The following is an 18,801-nucleotide window of genomic DNA, read 5'->3' as shown; positions in this document are numbered from 1 at the left end:
AGAGAAGCTCAATCAGTCCATAGCTTTTGATCTGCGATTTCTGACATGTTTTTAGGGGCAGCACAGTGGCACAATAGGTAGTGCAGTTGTCTCACAGCAAGAAGTTTGCTGGTTCAAGCCTCGGCTGGGTCAGTTAGCATTTCTATGTGGAGTTTGCATATTCTCCCTGTGTCCATGTGGGTTTCCTCTGGGTGCACTGGTTTCCCCTACAGTCCAGACATGCACTATAGGTGAATTGGGTAGGCTAAATGTGTAATGAAATATATGTAGGCTAATGTGTGTAAATGAGAATTTATGGGTGTTTCCCAGTGATGGGTTGCAGCTGGAACGGCATCCACTGCGTAAAACATATGCTGGATAAGTTGGCGGTTCATTCAGCTCTGATGACCCCAGATTAATAAAGGGACTAAGCTGAAAGGAAAATAAATGAATGAACTTTTTCTTAGGAGTATGGTGTGAGGACAGACTGGCCTTAAGATCACTTTAGGGGGAAAGTAAGTTTAATTTGTTTGCATCCAATGGGAAACATTACGTTCATCATCAAACTGGGGAAAACTGTAACCAAAATCTATCAAGAAGTCAGTACAGCAGTTCTTTGAAGCTGAAAACATCGAAATGATGAAATGGCAGCCTAGAGCCATGATCTAAACATGATTGAAATTCTCTGGAATATCCTTGGTGACAAAGTTATGTCTAAGAAATAGGACAGTCAGTAAACTTTTGAAAAGACTGAAAAGAATAGATCAAGACCACAGCAGAGCAATGTGAGAGAATAGTAATGTCTGTTACATTATATTCATATATGCTATTTCCACTTAGCCTAAATAGATACTCCAAAGTCGGCATTTTAAAAAGTTAAACTATATAGTATAAGATAACACACACAGCTGCAAAGAATGCCGTTTTTCACTCCGCTTACAGGTAGCTCACGTGCTCTGGGTGCTACAGTATATCAGTTCAGTATGCTTACTATGTTACATAACTGCCCCCTGCTGGCCATGTATTTCTTGTGTTAGACCATGCTCTGCTTTATTGCAGTTTACTGCGGAAATTTGCGATTTTTCTTTAAATCACTTGCACATTCTCAGTAGGCTTATCTGTATTATAGTCATTATCACAAGCACTGTTTGACTGTATCATTTCATTTTACTGACGTTACATAGAAGTAATACACAAATATCAATGCAATTGCAAAACAAAACAAAGTCCCAAAGCAGCACAAAACTAAACAATTGCAAACTCAATCATTTGTGGAAATGAGCCATTTTCAGCAAACTTAATAAACAGCCTGTACAGTTAATCAGTAGGGTTCATTCAATCAATAAGTAAAGTTTATACTCATCAATCCACTGTCTGTCTTGTTCTGCTTTGGGGTAAAAACTAGTCCTAATGGAACACTGAATGTCCTCAAACAGAGAAAATATATAAATCTGCTGGTTTGAGACCCCGCAAGAAAAAAAAAACAAAAAAAAAAAAAACAGGTAATTCTCCAACTGAAAAAAGTTCTCAGAAAAGCTGTATATTTCAGACCAGAGTGTGCACTCATGGAACCTTATGGAACACTCATATAGCATTTTTTCTCTACAAAATGGCTGCCCACATACTTTTATAGGCAGGCCTATAGTCCTTAGACCTAAAACACAACAAAAGTTCCCCAGTCCATTAAAAAGTGTGCATATACAACTGTCATTTAGGGTGCTTTCACACCTACACTTTTGTTTCGGATCCTATCTCGTTTGCCCAGTTAGCACGGTTCGTTTGGCATATGTAAGACCGCCAATCGCTCTCGGATCTGCGCCAAATCAATCGCTCTGAGATCGCTTGAATGAGGTTTTCTCGGCTTGATTGAAACTAACTCTGGAGTGGATCGATTGCAGTGAGAAAGCAAACGATCTGAGCGCGGTTATATCACTGTGTTTTATGGATATGTAATAGGCATACGGCTATATGAAGAGAGAATTATGAGTAGGGCGGGAAGTTTCACGAGTCTGCGAATGCCCGCAAATGAGTGATAATCTCCAGGTAATCTCGCGTCTCCCTCCCGGTCCTCAAATAGGCTACGTCACACACCCTTCTCACCCCGCCCCACCGCATCTCTGCTCTCTCTTCAGACAAGTCGCACGCATCTTGTCAAACACCACTAAACCACCACCTCTCCTGACAGCTGAGCAGGACTCTGCAAAATAAACCCTGACACACTGACCAATGTGAGAAGAGTTTACTAACATGTGACTTGTTTTAGCTCTTTTGGTCCGTTAAGAAACTTTGCAGTGTGAAAGCGAACCGCTCCAAGAGCAAAGAGCAACAATGTAACATTTGTAATCTCTGTTTTGGAAAGACTGAATCGATTCACAGGTGTGAAAGCACCCTTAATTAAAAAGAGCATGTAAAAAAATCACTAAAAATGTAATCACTTACACAAGGTGTTTCTAATGCACCACCTATGGCCAAACAGTAAATCTGACATTATTCTCTCTTCTTGTCAGACTCACACATTATATATATATATATATATATATATATATATATATATATATATATATATATATATATATATATATATATATATATATATATATATATATGTATATATACATACATACACTCACTCACACAATTTAGCCTATACCCAATTCACTTGTACCACATGTCTTTGGACTGTGGGGGAAACAGGAGCACCCGGAGGAAACCCACTCGAACGCAGGGAGAACATGAAAACTTTTTCTCATTTATTAATTCTTTTGAATTGCATTATGGGACTTTGATCTTTCTTCCAACTACTTTTAATGTTGAAAAGTTGAACAATTTGACATCTATTAGCATTTTAATAATTTAAAGTGATATATTGTAAAATATTGTAAACTGTAAACTAAACTGCCAGTACATTTTCTGTTATTTGACTTATTTCTCTACTGTATACATTATGTATATATTATTTCTTACACACTATATTATTTAAAATAACTAAAATGTAAAAAAAAGTCACTTTAATAAACTGTATTTGAGTAGAATTTTCAACATCAAAAGTCAACAAAGCAGAGATCAACATCCTATAATGCAATTCACAAAGTAATAAATAGCTAAGTAAATAAATTAACAGAAAATGTTTGGAATCACAAATTACAGAAACTGGTAATTTACAGATACTTTTTAACAGTGTTGTTTGCAAGGATCGGTACACTTCTCAAACTGCTTTGACTAATGTAACCCTGAAAAATCTTCACTTTATTTTTCCCAATGTTACAATTATTGCTGTTCTGCTATCTTAATTACAGTGTCTTTGCTACAAAATATAGTTTTAATAAGTGCCTTTTTTCAGCATGACAGAGGCATTTCCTCAAAATTTTAAGATTTTTACTTATTTTTTTATTATTTAAATTATTATTTCTAAGTTATTTCTGAAAAAAAATATTTACAAAAAGAAATAAAATTTTAAATTCTTAAAGTATTCATTCATTCATTCATTCATTCATTCATTCATTCATTTTCTTGTTGGCTTAGTCCCTTTATTAATTCGGGGTCGCCACAGCGGAATGAATCGCCAACTTATCCAGAAAGTTTTTACGCAGCGGATGCCCTTCCAGCCGCAACCCATCTCTGGGAAACATCCACACACACATTCACACACACACTCAAACACTACAGACAATTTAGCCAACCCAATTCACCTGTACCGCATGTCTTTGGACTGTGGGGGAAACCGGAGCACTCGGAGGAAACCCACGCGAAGGCAGGGAGAACATGCAAAACTCCACACAGAAACGCCAACTGAGCCGAGGTTCGCACCAGCGACCCAGCGACCTTCTTGCTGTGAGGCGACAGCACTACCTACAGCACCACTGCCTCGCCATACTTAAAGTATTTACAATATAATTTCTAATTATCATTTCCATTGTACATTTACATTTCAAAACACTTTCAGTTCCATAAGCTCGCTTGAAAAGCTGTGAAATGACACCAGGCCCTTTGCAGTTCTTCACAGAAGCCACACACATAATCTCACACTGACACCATGTTTATTCAGAATAAAAAATTGCGTCCTAGATCTCTCACCAGATCACTATCTGCAACATGCTTGAATTCTTCATTTCAACATATAGCCATATAAATGCACCCAACAATTACCTGTGATGGAGATGTCGCTGGCATATTGGGATGGATTGCGTGATGATTTTGGTCTACTCTCAGGTGGATCAATGAACGGTCTGGGATTGAAAATGGAAGGATGAGGGCTGGAGGTGCTCGAGTGTATTATAGCACTGCCCTTTCAGGACTGGGCCTCTGGCTCATTTTTTTTTTTAAAGTGAACTCTTTTTAACACGCCTCAGCAAATAGATTTAATTGATTTTCCCCCAGCGCCATGATTATATGGGCTTAGTAAATATTTTGCATCCAGTCCAAAATGTGATGCAATGTGCTTGTTGCAGCCGGTTTTCAAATGTCAGCTAAAGCAAATGAACAAAGCTTGGTTGAAATAAAAGCTACCACAACCGTAGGGTGTAGATCACATAAAGATCACATTTTAATTTTGTAGTTGCTTCTCCTAATGTATACAATTGTTTCCTTTAGCAGTGTAGGCCATAGAAAAGAAACGAAAAAGTGAATAAACGAAGGCTAATTTCTAATGAGCTAACACATGAACTAGACAAAAGGAAATTAAAAGCACAACCCATGATTTCTGCTTAAATATAGGCCAGTTTTATTTAAGAAATCCATACCTGTGTCTGGGATCAAATCAATGAAATGTGTTTAAATGGATTGGTATGGAAAAGCTGCATTATAATTGGGCTCAGAGCCAAGACAACTGCAGTGTTTTTCCATGTGGGTCTGTGGATGTTGATATCCTGCGTAATTGGGTAACAGACCATGATGAAAGCGGCTGACTGAGTTTCTGAGTTATTTCACTTTGAATTTGGTTCAGAACATCACTCAGTTTATCATTCCCCGTATATATAGATCAAAACCAATGAGACATGAGTTGACATTAGTTGAAGAGAAATGCTGTGCATAGGACGATCCTAAAAGCTTTATAATATCAACTAATGGATAGCAGGTAATAAATAAGAAGTATTATGATTCATTTTCTTTTATCTTTCCAACATATTCTTTTATTTATGTTATACATGATTATTATTCTGTATTATTTGGTCAAATGTCACATCATTTGTCATCAGATTTATGCAAAAGTTTGGCCACCCCTAATAATTTTCATATGGATATATTTTATACCCTAGGGAAAAACAACATTTTACTTATGACAACAATTATTTAATCAGCAGATGCAATGCAAGTCTTGACAAAAACAGATAAGTGCAAAAAAATCTGGGCACCCCAACAGAATAATATCACCTTTTGCTGAAATAACAGCCTGTAGAAGCTTCTTATAGCCAAGAATACTTTCCTAAATTTTTGCTGAAAAAATTTTGGCCCATTCTTAATTGCAAAAGTTCTCCAGTTCAGTCAGATTTTATGGGTGCCAAGCGAGAACTTCCCTTTTCAAACCAATTCATAGATTTTCATTGAGGTTTAAGTCTGGGGACAGGGATGTGCCATTTAAGAACATCATATTATGTCTGAGCTTGAATTCCTTAATAGATCTGTAACTGTGTCCTGCTGAAACTTCCAAACCTGCCTCTTAACCCCTTCAGATGTTCCAAATTTCAGAAAAATGGGATGTCCTTTGATGTCCATTTTAATGGACGCAGGGTCTGAAGGGGTTAACAGATTTTCTGAACATTGATCTTCAGATTCAGCTGATACTTGGTGGAATCCATGGGACCTTCAACACTGACAAGGTTTCCAGTGCCTGTGCCTGCCACAGCATGATGGACCCTCCACCACATTTTACAGTAGGGAGCAGGTTCTTCTCTTGGAAAGCTGCTTTCTTTTGCTGATATAGTTATGGCATTTGTCCACAGTATATTTTTACAAAATGATTCAGGCTTGTCCAAATGAGCCTTTGTATATCTTAAAATGACTCTTTTTGTTGGCAGAATCCAGAAAAGGCTTCTTCTGCATCACCTTACATTAAGCTGTTCTTTGTGAAGAATGTGCTGGAATGTGGAACCATGTGCAATGACATTATCAGCAACAAGATGTTCCTGGAGCTCTTTGAGGGTGGTCTGTTGTTTGCCTTTGACCATCCTAACCATTCTTTGCCTTTCAGATACTTTTCTTGGTCTAGCACATCTTTTCTTTTTAAGAATTGTTCCTGTGGCCTTCCATTTTCTTACTATATTTCTGACTGCAAAGATAGATACTTTAACCCTTTGTGATATATTTTTGCATCCTTCTCCTAATTCATGTTGGTGAATTATCCTAGTTTTAGGTCTGAGAAAGTTCTTTTGAGGTTGCCATGTTGCTAATTTCTGGTGCAAAATAAAGAGAAGCACAACTAGCAATATCAAATGAGCTTTTTCATGGTTGCACCAGTGTTGGGATTGTTAAGGTTTACTGAGTCAGTCAAATCAATTTTGTGTTGTCATCAATCAGCATTAAGTGACTACAGGTTTTAAAATCCACACAAAAGAGAAGGTGCCCAAACTTTTGCTAAGCCTATTTTTCAGTTTCAATTTAATTTCACACATCTCAATACTGCTACACTGTGTATTTCTGTTTGAAAAACATGACATTATCTAGCCTGCTCTAGAAACCGGCTGAAAATGGCATTTCACTGTCTTCTTCTCTTATAAAGAAAGAGCACATAATTATGCAGCCACAGAGAGGTGCCCAAATGTTTGCATTAAACTGTAGGTAAGAATTGTGAAGATGCTTGAAATGCTTTATATATGTTAGTAATGTATTGCACATTAGAAATAAATGCAATCTTTTGTTTCATTTATTTACATATGAGCAGCTCAGGGTCCAGTGTCCAAATGTTGCTCCCTCAAAAATCACATCTGAGATAGGCAATAACATCACTTTTACTTACTTTTTTGTAGTTCTTGCTGAAGAATTAAAAGCATTCAACAAAATATATCTTTGTGGAATTAATGGATTTACCACACTCAAGATTTGACGAAATGTTCTTCCCTTCTTGAGATCCAAATATTCCCCCTGCCACAGTTCACTTGATTTAACTGTCCATAAACTATCTCTATGTCAGATAAGAAATCTCTACTGCTTCACTTCTACTTATGAATAACCGTTTTTCCACACATTTGGCCCCAAGCGTGCTTCTGACAAAGACACATTCCACGTGGAGTTTCAACTGACTAACTTTTCCACATTTTAATGCCAGTTTGTTCAAAGATTCACAGTCTCAAAGGAACAGCATTAGGCTTTAAATGAACCAGCATCTTTTATTAGTGCCATATGATGAACCAAAGAATGTTCCATAATGAGATTCCCAGCCTACCTTAAAAACATCAAGAGACCTTGAGCAGGACCCCTTAAATGCCTCTCCGGCCGCAGTCCCTCATATTCAAAATCACAGCCACCGGGACTCCTCATAAACATACCATAATATACATAAAGACACAGCACTGGGCAGGAAACAAAGCTGTGGAGATGCCAGAACTAAGATGAATGAGTCTCAAATCAGCATCTGAAGATTGGTTAGTTGAAGTAGCTTATGTCCCAATAGCACAGTCTATATTTTGAGGGCCTCGGGAAGAGTATTGTTTACTCCCACCCAAAGGCTTTACCATTTCATGATTGATCAGAAGTAGCCTATGTCTTCTTTTCAGTCAAGTTGAACAGAATGATATTAAATCCGTTTTCCTCAAGGGTTTCTCCAAATGGTTGAACTGATGCATGAGGAACTATAAAAGAAAGAAGAAAAAGCTTCATTTCACTCCTCTCCACATTTCATCAGGAATTGATTTTGGAGTGCTAGAAGGTAATTTGGGCTTTAGAAACTTGTTAGATTTAGTCTTTTGAATTCGATTCGAAAAAATATGATTTTACAATGAAATTCTGAATAAACAGCACAGTTTCATATTGACTCTGTGGCGACATTATTTACATATGTACAGGTACATTTTCCACTGGCCTTTGTGTTTGACTAACCACATTCATTTCTACAAAAGTGCCTTGCGAATTCAGATTCTGTAGGTTTTACTGGTGGCTCCACAGAAACAGAGATAACACGATGACTTCAATGTCAGAAAAAATGAGGCCAGTATGGCCAGTTTCTCCAGCTCTGGAGCTGAATATGTTCCATTTGGTCCACAACCATGGTCCTGTCAGAAGAGATGTCCCAAAAGTCTTTAGTCTGTTTACTGATCACAGCTGAGCAAGAGGCTAAGAAACAAACAAATCCAGACAAGTAGTGATGTCACGGCAAGTGCTTGAGCAGAGTTCTGCTGTGTGTCGAAGGACGGGGTGGAGTCAGACCAAAGTCTCACCTTCACAGAGTCCTGAAGAACAAGACAAGAAAGCATTTTTAATAATGGCAATTTGGTTTCCTAGACCACATGTGGATTCTTATACAGAAAATTTTTATGATTTTAGGCAAGTTTAGTGATTTTGACAACAATTTGAAGGTCTTGCCCAATCTATAAATTGTTTGCCAATAAATAGGCATTTATTAACTACTTTACCCAGCTGGACCATGAAAACCCCATCCACACAGAACTCCATCCAGGACTCCACTGGGTTAGTTCCCACATAGCAAAATTGCTCTGGCCCCGCTCTAGCCCACACAATCAGGTTTTGCCTGGCTCACATGCCGCATTGAATTACGGTTCATGACTGGACCAAGTTTGGCTTCCAGACAAAGGCCAAACATGGACCATATCTCAACCAAGTCTCAGCCACGTTAATAACACATAACTGGGCCTGAACTAGACCAGATTGGTATGTGCGTCACAATTGCAATGAAATTGATAAACCAGGCAGACTTTTTCTCAAAGCAACCTAATTTGTAGAATTTAATTTCTTTACTACTAGACAGGACAAACTTACGTGGCCTACATCTCAATTTGTAACATCTGGCCCAAATACTACATTTTACATCTGGCCCAAGTCTTGTGTGCCACCTTAAAGATGGTGCCAGCTCTGCCAAACACAGGCCATGTTTGGTCCACATGCTGTATAGCATTGCCAGATGAATGCCTGCTGTGCCAACTTTATGCCAAATTTGGGCCAGAATTCTTTGCTACCTAGGTTAGCATTCCATTTTGAGGATCTCACCAACATGCCCTACAGTATTTGAAGGGTTTACCATGCAGAGCAGGAGAGGACCTGACAAACTGTTCCTTAGATCACACTTATTTGTCAAATTTTTACTTTCATCACAAATTTAAGAATCACAGGAGCAAAAGTATACTTTATATTACTACTCTTCAATCCTTCATTATGAAATGTACTTTGAAGTAGCCACTTTTGAGCTCTTCAGTTCAGAACAACCCTACAAATAAGACGATCATGAAATCTAACTCCAAAGTGCCTTTAGAAGGTGGACTGATCATATTTGGAACACAGCAAGAATAAAGTAGGCAGTTAAATAATGGACACACAATGAAACTGCAACCTTAAAAATTTGATTAAATTTTTGGAGATTTTTCAACGAAATATTCAGATACATTGTACCTACAGTAGCAAATGTAACTATGTGACTTTTTTTAACTATATGACTTTTTTGTTGTTCAATATAAATTGAACAAAATATTAATAATAATTTTTACACATTGATGTTCCTCAGATCTTCAAAAAGAATCACAAGTTTGAATTCCACAGTTGTTTTGAATTCCTAGAAATTCCAGCACAGACACATGTAGTTAAGTGCATAAATATTGGGATATCGACACAATTCTTAAATTTTAGACTTTATACACCAACACAATGGATTTGAAATTAAACAAGCAAGATGTGCTTAAACTGCAGACTGTCAGCTTATTTTAAGGGTATTTACATCCAAATCAGTTTGTATATGTGCCTCCCACTTGTTAAGGGATCAAAAGTAATGGGACATAATAATAATCATAAATCAAACGTTCACTATTTAACACTTGGTTGCAAATCCTTTGCAGTCAATTACAGCCTGAAGTCTGAAACACATAGACATCACCAGACGCTGGGTTTTATTCCTGGTGATGCTCTGCCAGGCCTCTGCTCCAACTGTGTTCAGTTCCTGCTTGTTCTTGGGGCTTTTTTTGGTTTCAGCAAGTGAAATGCATGCTCAATCGAATTCAGATTAGGGGATTGACCTGGCCATTCACATCATCAATAAATACAAGAAAACCGGTTTCATTGGCAGCCATACATGCCCACGCCATGACACTACCACCACCATGTTTCACTGCTTAGGATCATAAACAGTTCCTTTCATCCTCCATACTATTCTCTTCCCATTACTCTGGTACACGTTGATGTTGGTCTCATCTGTCTATAGGATGTTGTCCTCGAATTGTAAAGTCATTTCTTAGAGCCTGTTTTTGAGGATCTTGTGGTGAGCCTTCTGTATTCACTCTGGTAAAAATTTTCTCATGGTTGTTGACTTTGGCACACATACACCTACCTCCTGGAAAGTGTTTTTGATCTGGTCAACTGTTGTAAAGGGTTTTTTCTTCACCAAGGAAAGAATTCTTTTGGTCACCACAGTTGTTTTGGTGGTCTTCCGGGTATTTTGATGTTGCTGAGCTCACTGGTGTTTTTTTAAAGAATTTTCTAAACAGTTGTTTTGGCTACACCTAATGTTTTTTGCCATCTCTCTGATGGTTTTGTTTTGTTTTTCAGCCTAATGATGGCTTGCTTGACTGACAGCGACAACTCTTAGGATCACATCTTGAGTGATGACAGCAACAGATTCCAAATGGAAATAGCACACTTGAAATTAACTCTGAACCTTATATCTGCTCATTGTAATTGGGCTAATGAGGGAATTACACACACCTGGCCATGGAAAAGCTTAGATGCCAACTGTCCCATTACTTTTGGTCCCTTAACAAGTGGGAGGCACATATGCAAACTGTTGTAATTCCTACACCATACATCTGTATTGGATGTAAATACCCTCAAAATAAAGCTGACAGTCTGCAGTTAAAGCACATCTTTATTTCAGACTTTATTTATTTTAGATCCATTGTGTTGGTGTATAGAGCACAAAAATGGTGTCAATGTCCTAATATTTATGGACCTGAATGTATGTTCCTATTCAGCCAAGGTCACCTCCAGATCATTTTTTAAAAAGTGAATTAAAACCATTTCTGTGCACACTATAAGGCGAAAAAACATAAAATGGTTACCTTTTAGATGAAAACATTGTGCTAAAACAGTGGACCCTAAGCTGCTCATGTGTAAAAGAACACTGTGCCATATTCACACTGAAACATGCAAGAAATACTGTATATTTACGTGAAAAAAAAAATCACAGCCTCTGCAATTTGATGAGTGCACTAAACTGCCCTTGCAATTTAAGTTATTTTTTATTTCAATGGATCATGCAGTCCTAGTTCTCCAGTCCCCATTTTCCATTTCATAAGGGCTTTGAGCTGTAGAGAAATCAGTCCAATTTTGCAGTCTCTCAGCAGCACAGATGAAATGGTTGTTTATTGTGTGAAGCCAGTTTCCTTTGGAGCCACACTACAATCAAGGCTGTTCTAAAGGCATAACCAAACTGACACTCACCTGTGTGGGTTTAGCTGGGCTCAGAGTGCTCTGTTCAGTCTCCAGCGTGACAAACACAGACGTCGTCCTCCATGGCCCCCTGTCTGTGGCAGGGTTTAACCGCAGCAGTTGGGTGGGAGTGGGTGTGAAGTCCAATCCGTTTCCAAACGTCAGGAGAGCGTTCTCTAATATTCCAACACACAATACATGCACAGCTCTGAGTGAAACAGACATAATTTTCATTTGCAATTGCTTCTGTTATCAGACACTTATTTGAATTCTGGGCCATTTTTCGAGCGCTCAATATTCCGCTCAGGCCACGCGGCTGCACCTGCCTCTCCACATCCTCTCATTAACTCACAGATGAGTGGCTTGACCAAACATCACTCTCATCCGCTCGAATCGCTCACTCCGAGAGCTGCCACTTGGCTGTCTGAGGAGTTACTTCATGTAAGAGATCTCTGTTTGAACAGGACTGAGCAGAATATTGCAACCGTATTGATGAATCGCTATATATAATACATAAGGACCTTCAGAAACGTGAGAACGGCACTGGAGAAGTGTGATGAAGAGGGGGCTGGATATTAATCAGAAATTCATTTATACTTGCACTGCCTGAAATAAGTTGGAAGAAGCTTTGCACTTTAGATAAATCTTCACATTTTAATCACACAAACGTGGCTGACTCAATGTCAGATGCAAAACTTTAGCAGATAATCTAAATACAGCTTATCTGTGGATGCACATCAAAGCCAAATCAAGTCATATTTCAAATGGTGGAAATAATAGATAAATATATTTTCCTTTTGCTGAGACTAAATTATATAAATAGTTAATTATTACATTTATAGCATGCAACAAAAACATTGTGTTTTATGGTTAAATAAAAATAGCTAATTATACATGCAGTCAAAAAACAGCAATTTTTGTTTGTTTTGAAGCAATAAGCTTAATTTGAAATATAATAATAATTTTATTTTGACAGATTTTAAAGTGTTTCTTGAGCCAGAAATCAGCTTGTTAGAATGATTATTGCGGTAATGAATTCATTCATATAGATAAGGGATAGTTCATCCAAAAAAATGAAATCTTTCATCTTTTACTCATCCTTTTTCAAAACTCATTTGCGTTTATTTCTTCAAAGAAAGTTATTATGAAGAATACTGGTTGGTGGACCTCATTGGCTTCCATAGTAATTTTCTTACAATGGATGCCATTGGGTACCACCAACCAACATTTTTTAAAACATCTTAATTTTTATTCAGAAAACTCCAAGATTAAAAGATTTACAGTTTTTTTTTTTTATTGTTTTGCCACACATTTCAGAGCCCTGATGTGAATTTACAAAACTCTAGATACTACACAAAACACTAAACAGTCACTTCTTTAAACACAGATTTTCCGGTGTTCAAAACTTTGGATGCTGTGTCAATTTCTTTATAGAAGCCACCAGCACACAAGATGGACATCGTTTCAATAAAAAAATCCTTAACAATCATTAAATACTGTTGTTTAAAATATATGATACAGGTTTGTTTATGGTTTATACATACGTTTAGAAGGAAACAGTATGCAGTGCATCTGGAAAGTGTTTATAGCGCCTCACTTTTTCCATATTTTTTATGTTACAGCCTTATTCCAAAACAGATTAAATTAATGTATTTCCTCAAACATTCTACACACAATCCCCCATAATGACAATGTGAAAAATTGTTTTTTTTTAATTGTTGCAAATTTATGAAATTTAAAAAAAATATGAAAAATCACATGTACACAAGTATTCACAGCATTTGCTCAATACTTTGTTGATACACCTTTGGCAGCAATTACAGCCTCAAGTTTTTATGAATATGATGCCACAAGCTTGGCAAACCTGTCTTTGGGAATTTTTGCCCATTCCTCTTTGCAGTACCTCTCAAGCTCCATCAGGTTGGATGGAAAGTGATGGTGTGCAGCCATTTTTAGATCTCTCCAGAGATGTTTAATATGATTTAGGGCTGGGCTCTGGCTGGATCTCTCAAGGACATTCACTAAGTTGTTGTGAAGCCACTCCATTGATATTTTGGTGGTGTGCTTTGGGTCATTGTCCTGCTGAAAGTCTGAGGTCAAGAGCACTCTGAAGGAGGTTTTCATCCTGGATGACTCTGTACATTGCTTTATTTATCTTTCCCTTTATCCTGACCAGTCTTCCAGGTCCTGCTGCAGAAAAACATCCACACAACATGGTGCTGCCACCACCATGCTTCACTGTAGTTATGGTATTAGCCTGGTGATGAGCTGTGCATGGTTTTCTCCAAACGTAATGCCTGGCATTTACTTCAAAGAGTTCAATTTTAGTCTCATCAGACGAGAGAATTTAGTTTCTTATGGTCTGAGAGTCCTTCAGATGCCTTTTGGCAAATTCCAGGCAAGGAGTGGCTTCTGACTGGCCATCTATCCAGATGGTTGTCCTTCTGTAAGGTTCTCCTCTCTCCACAGAAGATCGCTGGAGCTCAGAAAGAGTGACCATCGGTTTATTGATCACCTCCCTGACTAAGGCCCATCTCCTGGTCACTCAGCTTAGATGGCCGCTACAGTAGATGGCAGCTGTAGGAAGAGTCCTGGTGGTTCCAAACATCTACCACTTATGGATGATGGAGGCCACTGTGCTCATTGGAACTTTCAGAGCAGCAGAAATTTTTCTGTAACCATTCCCAGCCTCTGAGGTCTAGACAATTCCTTTGTCTTCATGCTTGGTTTGTGCTTTGACATGCACTGTCAACACTGGGGCCTTATATAGACAGGTGTATGCCTATTTAAATCCTGTCCAATCAACTGAATTTACCACAGGTGAACTCTAATTAAGCCGCTGAAAGGATGATCAGTGGAAGCAATTTAGAGCTTCACGGCAAAGGCTGTGAAAACTTATGTGAACGTGATTTTTCACATTTTTTTATTTTTAAGAAATTTGCAAGAATTTAAAAAAATCTTTTCACATTGTCATTATGGGGTGTTTTGTGAGGAATTTTGAGGAAATTAATGAATTTAATCCATTTTGAAATAAGGCTGTAACATAAAAAATGTGGAAAAAGTGAAGCTTTATGAATAATTTTTCGGACGCAATATATAATTATAATGGTTGAAAGTATTATGGTAATCTTTGTAATATTTTGACATGTATTGCATTTCTAACATGTGAAATCCATATAAACTACAATGTCACATATGTAATTTGCATTAAAGTATTTCCAAATATCAGATTTCTATTTTGGCATCTGTGTTTCCATCAGTCTGGTTTAGTGGATTTGTCCACAGGTTCTCCTCTACATCACAGTGGGGTTTACGTTAGTCAAGAATCTTCAAAAGAACCTTCTGTCAATGCAAATCCAGGCCTGAAATTGTTCAGCTATGGTTCTGTGATTGGACTTTCTTACATACAGTAATTTCAAATATAAAAACATTGTCTGTGGAAGTGGTACATGGAACATATAAACCATAATAAATGAATAACAATGAAATCTATAGATAGTGTAGTCCAGTTGGCTCATCTTTTGTGGTAACTGTCATTTGATCTATCCTGAAATTTTCATCATCTAAACATGTAAAATTGTACATCAGTTTCCATGCATCCAGAGTAAAGCAACAGTTACTTATTATTTTGAGTGCTTATATCAGTTGACATTTGCATCATGGTATTTATATGAATACATGGTTATTTAATATGTGATGTTTGCCTTGCATTTGGAAATGGGATTGATTTGATTTTTAATTGTATTATATTGAAAAGGTGATTTTAGGTTAATGAACAAAGTATCTTTGACGTGTGTATTGTATCCAAGTATTTGAAAGAAGTGTTGTGAATACGGTTGTGAATATTTTGTCTAGGGATTTGAAAATAGACACCAGGGTTGTGAAATTTATGGCAAAAACGATTAAAGAAAACTGTAAAATCACATAAGGTTCAGTAAATGGTGAGGTCATTTTCATTTTTGGGTAAACTAATCTTGTAGTGTTTGGAAAAAGTAAGTTTGTAACTTTAATATGAAATAAAAAGAGCAATCAAGAGCATTGAGTTTGCAGACAAATAAAAAGCCACACTTATCAAATGCTTTTCAAATAGTGTGTCCTGGTTCTGCTTAAATGGAGAATAAGGACGCAAGTGATAAGAGACAGATGAGGTAATTTTTGAAATGTTCTGTCATTTAAAAGAGCCAGGCTGACTGTTTTCTGTGGAGGTTTTCTGTGCAGTGGTGGTGAACGCTAGGCTGACATACAATATAAGAACGTATGACTAATGGAGCAGAATAGCAAGAGGATGCTTTATGCTATTCTGTGCTCTTGTGAAGGACATACAACTTCAGTGGAAACTTCTACTTTATAAGAATTCTAAAAGAGTACAGGCAGCTCAATGTAATTACATTTATGACTGCATTACCCATTTAGAAACCTGCAGTGGCCTTCATTTGCAGATCTTCATGTGCTGTTTTAATGCATGCTGTGTTTAAAATTCTGAATTCTGCTTAAAAATAATAGATAAGCTGTCGCTCAATGGAATTGAAAAAGAACTCTGATTCTGTCCTGGCCTTGCACTGTTGACTAACAGTAAAACCCTATGGTTCTTTCAGACTGCACATGCAATGTCTTTTCACATTTCAGATGTCCGTGACTCAGAAATGATTGCCAACACAGATGATGTACAGGAGCAGCACTGACTTACGTAAACAGACGTTGTTTGTGAAATAGTCCAGGAAGTCAGAGCACTGATCCTTCAGATTCCCGCTGGCTGAACACGAGCACCAGGGAGACACTTCGGATGTGAAATTGTCCACATAGTTTGGGGTGATTGGACTGCCTGTAATAACAAAAGACCTTTGTGTACATGATATTTGTGATTTCTATTAGCATTTTATACATAAATGAGATAATTATAAAGTAAATCTATAGAAATTACATGATATATGTGTACAAAATGTCACGTTTTGGTTTACTACATTTATTTATCTATTTATCATGATCCCCATTAGCCACTTCCAAGGTAGTGGCTATTCTACCAAGGGTCCATCAAACACAAAACAAAATTACATTCCATAACAACAAAGACCACTACAAAAACATAAAACCCAAAATTCATACTTCCAGATCAACAATCTATTTAATATTGTGCCATTAAATATTTCTTCAACAATTTTTTTTTAAACCTTATTTTACTTGTTACAAAGCATGTAATGTCTGATGGCAATTCATTCCATGTTTTCATTCCATTCATTGCATTTGTTTTTGAAACAGGTAGAAAAAAACTTCTTTTTGACACATGCCTGGTGTAAAATTATGACATTACTATATGTAAGTTGACAGTACAATACACTTGGAACGCTTGGAAAAGAAATATTTCATAGGAACACAACAGAGAAATAATTACCCTATCCTTCAGCAATAACCAACCTAAAGTTTTGTTTTGGTAAAGTTTTGTTAAAGTTTTAAAGCAGTACAAAATAAGTCATGCAGCTCCATTCTGGACTAACTGTAATTTATCCCAGTCTTTACTTGACGCACTCGATCATACCACTGAACATTAATCTAGATAAGAAAGAACCATTGCCTGCACAATTTAAGAGATACAGTACAGTGGTACAGATCTTACACATCTACTAATAAATGATAAACTCTTCCAATAACTTAACATTTTATCGATCTGTTTTGACCACTTTTACCTACTAAAAATAAGAACCCCAAGAAGCCTAATTACATCTACCTGTTCAATAGGCACACTCATCACAGACACATTTAATTTTGGTATATTTTTACTTTTAAGGTTTAATCTAAACACAATTGTAACTCCTCTTCTAAATCAGCAGATAACTTTTCAATCCAAGCTGCTAATAGATATACCTAAAGGGATACTTCAGCAGGGCAGCACGGGGACGCAGTGGGTAGCACAATCACCTCACAGCAAGAGGGTTGCTGGTTCGAGCATCAGCTGGGTCAGTTGGCATTTCTGTGTGGAGTTTGCATGTTCTCCCCTTGTTCGCATGGGTTTCTGCTAGGTGTTACAGTTTTCCCCACAGGTCTAAAATCATGTGGTGTAGGTGAATTGGGTAAGGTAAATTGTCTGTAGTGTATGAGTTTATGTGGATGTTTCACAGTGATGGGTTGCAGCTGGAAGGGCATCTGTTGCATTAAACATATGATGAATGAGTTGGTGGTTCATCCCGCTGTGGCAACCCCAGATTAATAAAGGGACTAAGCCGAAAAGAAAATGACTTGGAATGGATACTTCAGCCAAAACTCAAAGTTCATCTTTTTCTCACTCTTTACTTGCTCCAAATACAAAATCATTTCTTCTGTTGAACACACACGAAAAAAAAAGAAGATATTTTGAGAAATCTGTAAAACTGTAACTATTGACTTCCATAATATTTGTTTTTCCTACTGTGGAAGTCAGTAGTTACAGGATTTTAGCTTTCTTCAAAATATCTTCTTTAGCGTTCAAGAGAATAAAGAAAAATAGTGTATAATCGTTTAAAAACACTTAAGGATGAATAAATAGCGAGTAAATTTTCATTTTGGACTATCCTTTTGAAATATTAAAATTAAAAGATGTCATATATGTTTTGTTATATTTTAATTGATTAAAGCATTTCTGACAAAATGGTATAGATTATAAGCATAAGCAATAGAGCATAAATATTTAAATTGACAATTAATTACTTTAGGGCTGCACTGTGTGGGTGTTTGTGTGTATGAAACTTTGATGGTGAATCTTTTATAGATTTGAATCATGGTCCATAGTCTACTAATATGTAGATTTAAATAAGGTTAATTACTGAATTATTACAATATCTCATCTAGATTTTTGTCACGATCACCAGCAATCCAGGCTTGCAGATCGCTGGTAAACATGCACCATCACCCGGACTGCAATTCTATCACTTTATGAACTACATACTGTATACCATCATGCACAAACTCCAAAAAAAACTGTTTGCAGATCTCTGATTATCACACACACACAGCTGATCAATGACTGATAACATGGTCTATTTAAGGCTGGTTTATACTCTTTGTGCTGTTTGTGTTGCTCTACAATGACATTCCCACACACTTTGCTGTGTCTTGTTTTGCTGTAATATTATGAAGTGTTGTCTTTGTCTAGTCATTCCGTGGTTCTTGACCCTAGCCTTGTTTCCTTGTTTATGTTATTCATTTATGTCGATCTTGTACCGACCTTATTGCCTGTGACTTGACTATTCTGGATTGCCATCGTGCTACTGT

At 37.1% G+C, this 18,801-nt stretch overlaps 2 protein-coding genes across 3 annotated transcripts in view; both read right to left on the bottom strand.

Annotated features, from left to right (window-relative positions):
* Window positions 1-18,801, bottom strand: part of atp7a (ATPase copper transporting alpha) — an 813,718-nt gene that overhangs the window by 493,460 nt on the left and 301,457 nt on the right. The window lies entirely within an intron of this gene.
* gfra4b (GDNF family receptor alpha 4b) overlaps window positions 7,282-18,801 on the bottom strand; it is a 117,420-nt gene continuing 105,900 nt past the window's right edge. The window contains exons 6-8 of the mRNA XM_087281465.1: window positions 16,247-16,381; window positions 11,572-11,735; window positions 7,282-8,360 (exon numbers count right to left, since the gene is read on the bottom strand). Coding sequence (XP_087137591.1) covers window positions 8,220-8,360; window positions 11,572-11,735; window positions 16,247-16,381 — 440 coding nt within the window. The 3' untranslated portion in view covers window positions 7,282-8,219. The remainder of the gene's footprint in view (window positions 8,361-11,571; window positions 11,736-16,246; window positions 16,382-18,801) is intronic.

Source organism: Danio rerio, chromosome 14, assembly GCF_052040795.2.
Source record: "Danio rerio strain M-AB ecotype USA chromosome 14, GRCz13ab, whole genome shotgun sequence".
In the NCBI taxonomy this organism is placed as follows: Eukaryota; Metazoa; Chordata; class Actinopteri; order Cypriniformes; family Danionidae; genus Danio; species Danio rerio.
Note: the sequence above shows the minus strand (reverse complement) of the source record. Positions and strands in the feature narration are given on the sequence as shown.